Source organism: Acanthisitta chloris, unplaced genomic scaffold, assembly GCF_000695815.1.
Source record: "Acanthisitta chloris isolate BGI_N310 unplaced genomic scaffold, ASM69581v1 scaffold12185, whole genome shotgun sequence".
Taxonomy (NCBI): Eukaryota; Metazoa; Chordata; class Aves; order Passeriformes; family Acanthisittidae; genus Acanthisitta; species Acanthisitta chloris.
The window spans coordinates 5,515-9,911 of NW_008673195.1; the positions used below are offsets into that span (position 1 = coordinate 5,515).

The 4,397-nt window shown below is 55.4% G+C and overlaps 1 protein-coding gene across 1 annotated transcript in view; it reads left to right on the forward strand.

Moving 5' to 3' along the window:
- Positions 1-4,397, forward strand: part of RAP1GAP2 (RAP1 GTPase activating protein 2) — a gene marked incomplete at both ends in the record, with an annotated part of 12,220 nt that overhangs the window by 3,652 nt on the left and 4,171 nt on the right. Inside the window, 7 exon segments of the mRNA XM_009074845.1 lie at positions 627-727; positions 1,324-1,453; positions 1,635-1,790; positions 2,182-2,253; positions 2,654-2,672; positions 2,675-2,739; positions 2,978-3,112. Coding sequence (XP_009073093.1) covers positions 627-727; positions 1,324-1,453; positions 1,635-1,790; positions 2,182-2,253; positions 2,654-2,672; positions 2,675-2,739; positions 2,978-3,112 — 678 coding nt within the window.

Below are 4,397 nucleotides of genomic sequence, written 5' to 3' on the forward strand. Positions count from 1 at the left end.
TTTTAGCAGGCGTGGTATTTTAATCAGATATATGTTTAGACAGCAAAACAGCTATGTTTGTCTGGAGGGACTGCGGGCTCTGGAGACAGGCACTTGCTGAAAACGCTGTTATTAGCTGGGGGACTCCGGATTGGGAGTGCAGAAGCATCTCAGCCTCAGAACTCACTAAGAATTCTTTTGACAGGCACTGTAATTATCTTATATATTGCATTTTGGGTCAGATTGACTGACTCATGCAAGGCCATAATTAGGCTCCTGTTCCTGCAAAATACAACATACTGGGCATGATTAGGGCTTGGATTTTCCAATGGAGGATTCACTTGTGTTTTGGTATCTCCTGGATATTCTCCTAAGGTCCTCGCTGTGGGTCAGATGTGGCTCTCAGCAGCTTTACCCTGGGTTGTCCTGGGGCCTGGGCAGGCTGTGACACCCCAGGCACAGTGCTAGTGGCTGGGGGTGAGTGCGGTGGTGCCAGCTGGAGGTTGGGAGCAGCCTGTAGCTGTGTGGAACACCATGGGACAAGGTGCTGGTCACACCCCAGAGACCTCGTGGATGGAGCAAGAGTTGGCAGGGGTCGGACGGGCAGGGAGATCGGGGCTGCCAGCAGATGCACCCTGGTTTTGCAGACCCAAGAGGAGGAGCTGTTTGGCAATAATGAAGAGAGTGCTGCCTTCAAGAACTTCCTGAGTTTTCTGGGAGACACCATAACACTCCAGGACTTCAAAGGGTAAGTTAGATAAAAAGAAGGATTTTACAAATACATTAACAAGAGACCATGTCATATGTAAAAATATCTGTGTGTGAGAACAGAAGTCATCTTGCTCATGAGCGGGATGTGCAGAGCAGAAGCAAATATAGCTTTGGCTTGTTTTTCAAAGCTGGGGGAGTTTTAAAAAAAAAAAATTGGAGCTGCCAAGAGAGAAAAACTTCTTTTCCTGCAGATTTGAGGTTGTGATAAGATCTGGCTGTATTCAGCCATAGAGAGAAGGAGCTCTGTGTGGAGATGTGCTGTGCCCAGAGCGGTGGCTGAGCCGTGGTGTGGGCAGAGACCTGTGATGCCAGCGAGGCCCCCGGGGTGCCCGTGGCTGTGGTCAGTCCCAGCCAGCTGGCCCTGCTCTGTGCACGCCCTGCGTTTCAGGCCGGTGACGGCGACGCTTGGCTCCGACACGTGACGCACAGTTTGTTCCCTGCCGTTTGCTCCCTGCTAGCTAAAGATAACTGAGCTGGGCTGTTCGTCAGCCTGTCCCTGACAGCCGCCGGCGCTCTCGCGGAGCTTTCAATTAATATTTCTTCATTTCTCCCCGCCTTTCCCTTCCTCTCCAGTTTTCGAGGAGGTCTGGATGTCAGCCACGGGCAGACGGGAGTGGAGTCTGTGTACACGGTGTTCAGGGATAGGGAGATAATGTTTCACGTCTCTACAAAGCTGCCTTTTACCGAAGGAGACACGCAACAAGTAAGAGAGATGAGCTCCCTTGCACAGAAGGGGCTGAGCAGGATGTGCTGACCCTGCCCTGCCCAGCACTGCAGGCAGTGCCTGAGGTGGCTGTGTGGCTCCCTGACCCAGGGCTGGCATTAGCTCCAGTGGGAGCAAACCGCATGGCTTTCCCAACCCAATGCTCTCGCTTTCCACTTAGCTCCAGAGGAAGAGGCACATTGGCAATGACATCGTGGCAATTATCTTCCAAGAGGAGAACACGCCATTTGTCCCAGACATGATTGCCTCCAACTTCCTGCATGCTTACATTGTGGTGCAAGTGGAAAACCTTGAGGCAGATAACACGATGTACAAGGTGAGGGCAATCCTGATGTGCATGTGCTTGTTTTTGCTTCAGCATCTTTTGACAAGGGCATGGAGTGACAGGACAAGGGAGAATGGCCTCCCACTGACAGAGGGCAGGGTTAGATTACAGATTAGGAGTAAATTCTTCCCCTTGAGGGTGCCCAGTGAAGCTGTGGCTGCTCCATCCCTGGAAGTGTGCTCAAGGCCAGGTTGGACAGGGCATGAAGCAAGCTGAGCTAGTGGGAGATGTCCCTGCCCATGGCCGGATAGGTGTGACTAGGTGATCATTAATGTCCCTTTCAAGACAAACCATTCTCTAACCCAATGATCTCAGATTGAGGTAGCATAAACCCTGTTACCCTGATGCACCCATGGGACTGACATGTCTCGTGGCTCCGCAGGTGTCGGTCACGGCCCGGGAAGACGTCCCCTCCTTTGGCCCTCCCCTGCCAAGCCCGCCGGTGTTCCAGAAGGTAGGAGCTGAGAGGGGAAGCATGTTCCAAGCCATAGCAAAAGTAAATGGGTGTGTCCAAGATGTTTCCAAGCATGCCTGCTTCAGGAAAACACAACTTCTGGAACTGCTCTGCATTGATTTTGGTTTCCAATAGGCCCCTGGGGTTTGTGGTAGGGTGATTGGCCCTGCAGCACTGCATGACATCACCTGTGTGAGGTGGCAGTGGCAGCTCTGGTGCTGGGGCACTTGGGTTGGTGCAGGAGGGCACCCCAAGCCCACTTGGGTTTTCACCAGTGCTTCCACATGTGGAAGGACTGCAGGGTGATGGGAGCTCAGCTGTGGGCTCACTACAGCTCCGACACCAGGGATACAGTGTCTTACCACTGTGGGTGTTTCCCACCTTGTCTCTCTCCCTGCAGAGTCCTGAGTTCCGGGAGTCCCGCTGACCAAGCTTATCAATGCTGAGAATGCCTGCTGCAAGTCCGACAAGTTTGCAAAGCTGGAGGTAACACTGCCCACGTGTCCCTGCCTGGCACTGTAGCAGGTGTGGGGAGTTCTCCCATTCCTCCTCAAAGCTGCCTTTCCCTGTTGAGCTGGGTCAGTGCTCAGCTGACTGGAGTGTGACTGCCACAGGACCCCACAGGGTGGGCAGTGTCCTGGAGGAGGGACGAGCCGGCTGTCCTGCGGGTCAGTGCCGCTGCCCTCTCTCGGAGCCCCTGACTGAGTCCCGTGTCCTCCTCCAGGACCGGACGCGGGCTGCCTTGTTGGACAACCTTCATGACGAGCTCCACGGGCACACGCAGACCATGCTGGGGCTGGGGCCCGAGGAGGACAAGCTGGAGAATGGTGGACACGGAGGCTTTCTGGAGTCTTTCAAGGTAAAGCCCTGCCCTTGCCAACAGCAGAGCTAAAACGCACCCAGGGCTGGCAAAGCACGTGTTATTGGGAGATGCAGGCACAGTTGTCTCTGTAGCACAGAGAAATGGTCATGGGTGGATGAGTCCCTTAATTCTGCACCCAGAGGATGGGGCTGTGGAGGAAGGGTGTGCAGCACCCTGGACACCCCTGCAGTGGGGAAGGATCAGGTGCGTCCTGTTTCAGTGTAAGGCACTTAGGAATGGAACTGCTGTGCAGTCATACGTGGTAGTGTTGACATCAGGGTCTCAATGCTGAGGTTAAACAGTCATGTTTTGGCACACTGTGTGCGTGCAGGGAGACAGACCGTGCTCTCTTGGCGTTGCAGGGAGTGCTGGGGTGGGAAGTGAGCCCCGTGGTCCGCACTGGGCTGCGCCTGCCCGGCTGCCTCGGGCCCGCGCTGCTGGGCTGCCTGCTGGCTTACGTCCTGCACCGTGTGCTGTCGGAGTGATGGGGACAGCACAAATGGCAAAGGAGGGCTGGAAGGGGTGAGACCTGATTCTTGTGGTGTCTTGCTGCCCAATGCCTCACAGCCGTGACCCAGCCTGTCCCCGTGGCCAGGTGACCAGGGGAGCAGAGCTCATTTCTGCTGGGCTCTGAGTGGGCTGGAGTTGTTCCCCTCCGCTGTGGGGAGAGGAGCCGCTCCCCGGGGAGGGGGTGCTGAGGTGCCCCACAGAGCTCCGCAGCCCCGGGCAGGAGCCTCGGGGTGTGAGCACGCCCTGGCACTGCTTGGCACAGAGCAACTCGTCACTTTTACCTGCAAACACTGGACTTGTGTATGAATTGCTGCGGACCCAAATAAATCCAGTCTGATGGACTCTTGCTTGGTGTTTGTTATTGGATGGGCAGGAGGGACTGTTGGGGCCATGGTCTCTGGCACTGGGGGCTTGCTGAGAGCTTGGGGCTGCAGCTCCAGTGTAACCCAGTGTGGGTTTGCCTGCAGCTCTGTGACCCCTCGAGCCAGCAGCAAACAGGTGCCTGTGCATTGTGGTGCCTTCAGAAATCTGACCCACGATGTCTCCTTTTCTCTCTTTACTCTGTGCTGGAATTCAGGGGCTGTGCAAGGGGCAGCCATGGCACGGCGGTGGCACAGCAGAGGGCATAGCTGTGAAGGTGGTTGATACAGAGTGAGGGAAGGGGGCTGCCTGATGGGGAGAAATGAAGATAAAAGGGAGCAGGGAGTGTCTGTGGCTGCCAGAACTGTGCTGTGCAGTTTGCCTATGGTCTCTTCCAGATGTGAATGGACCA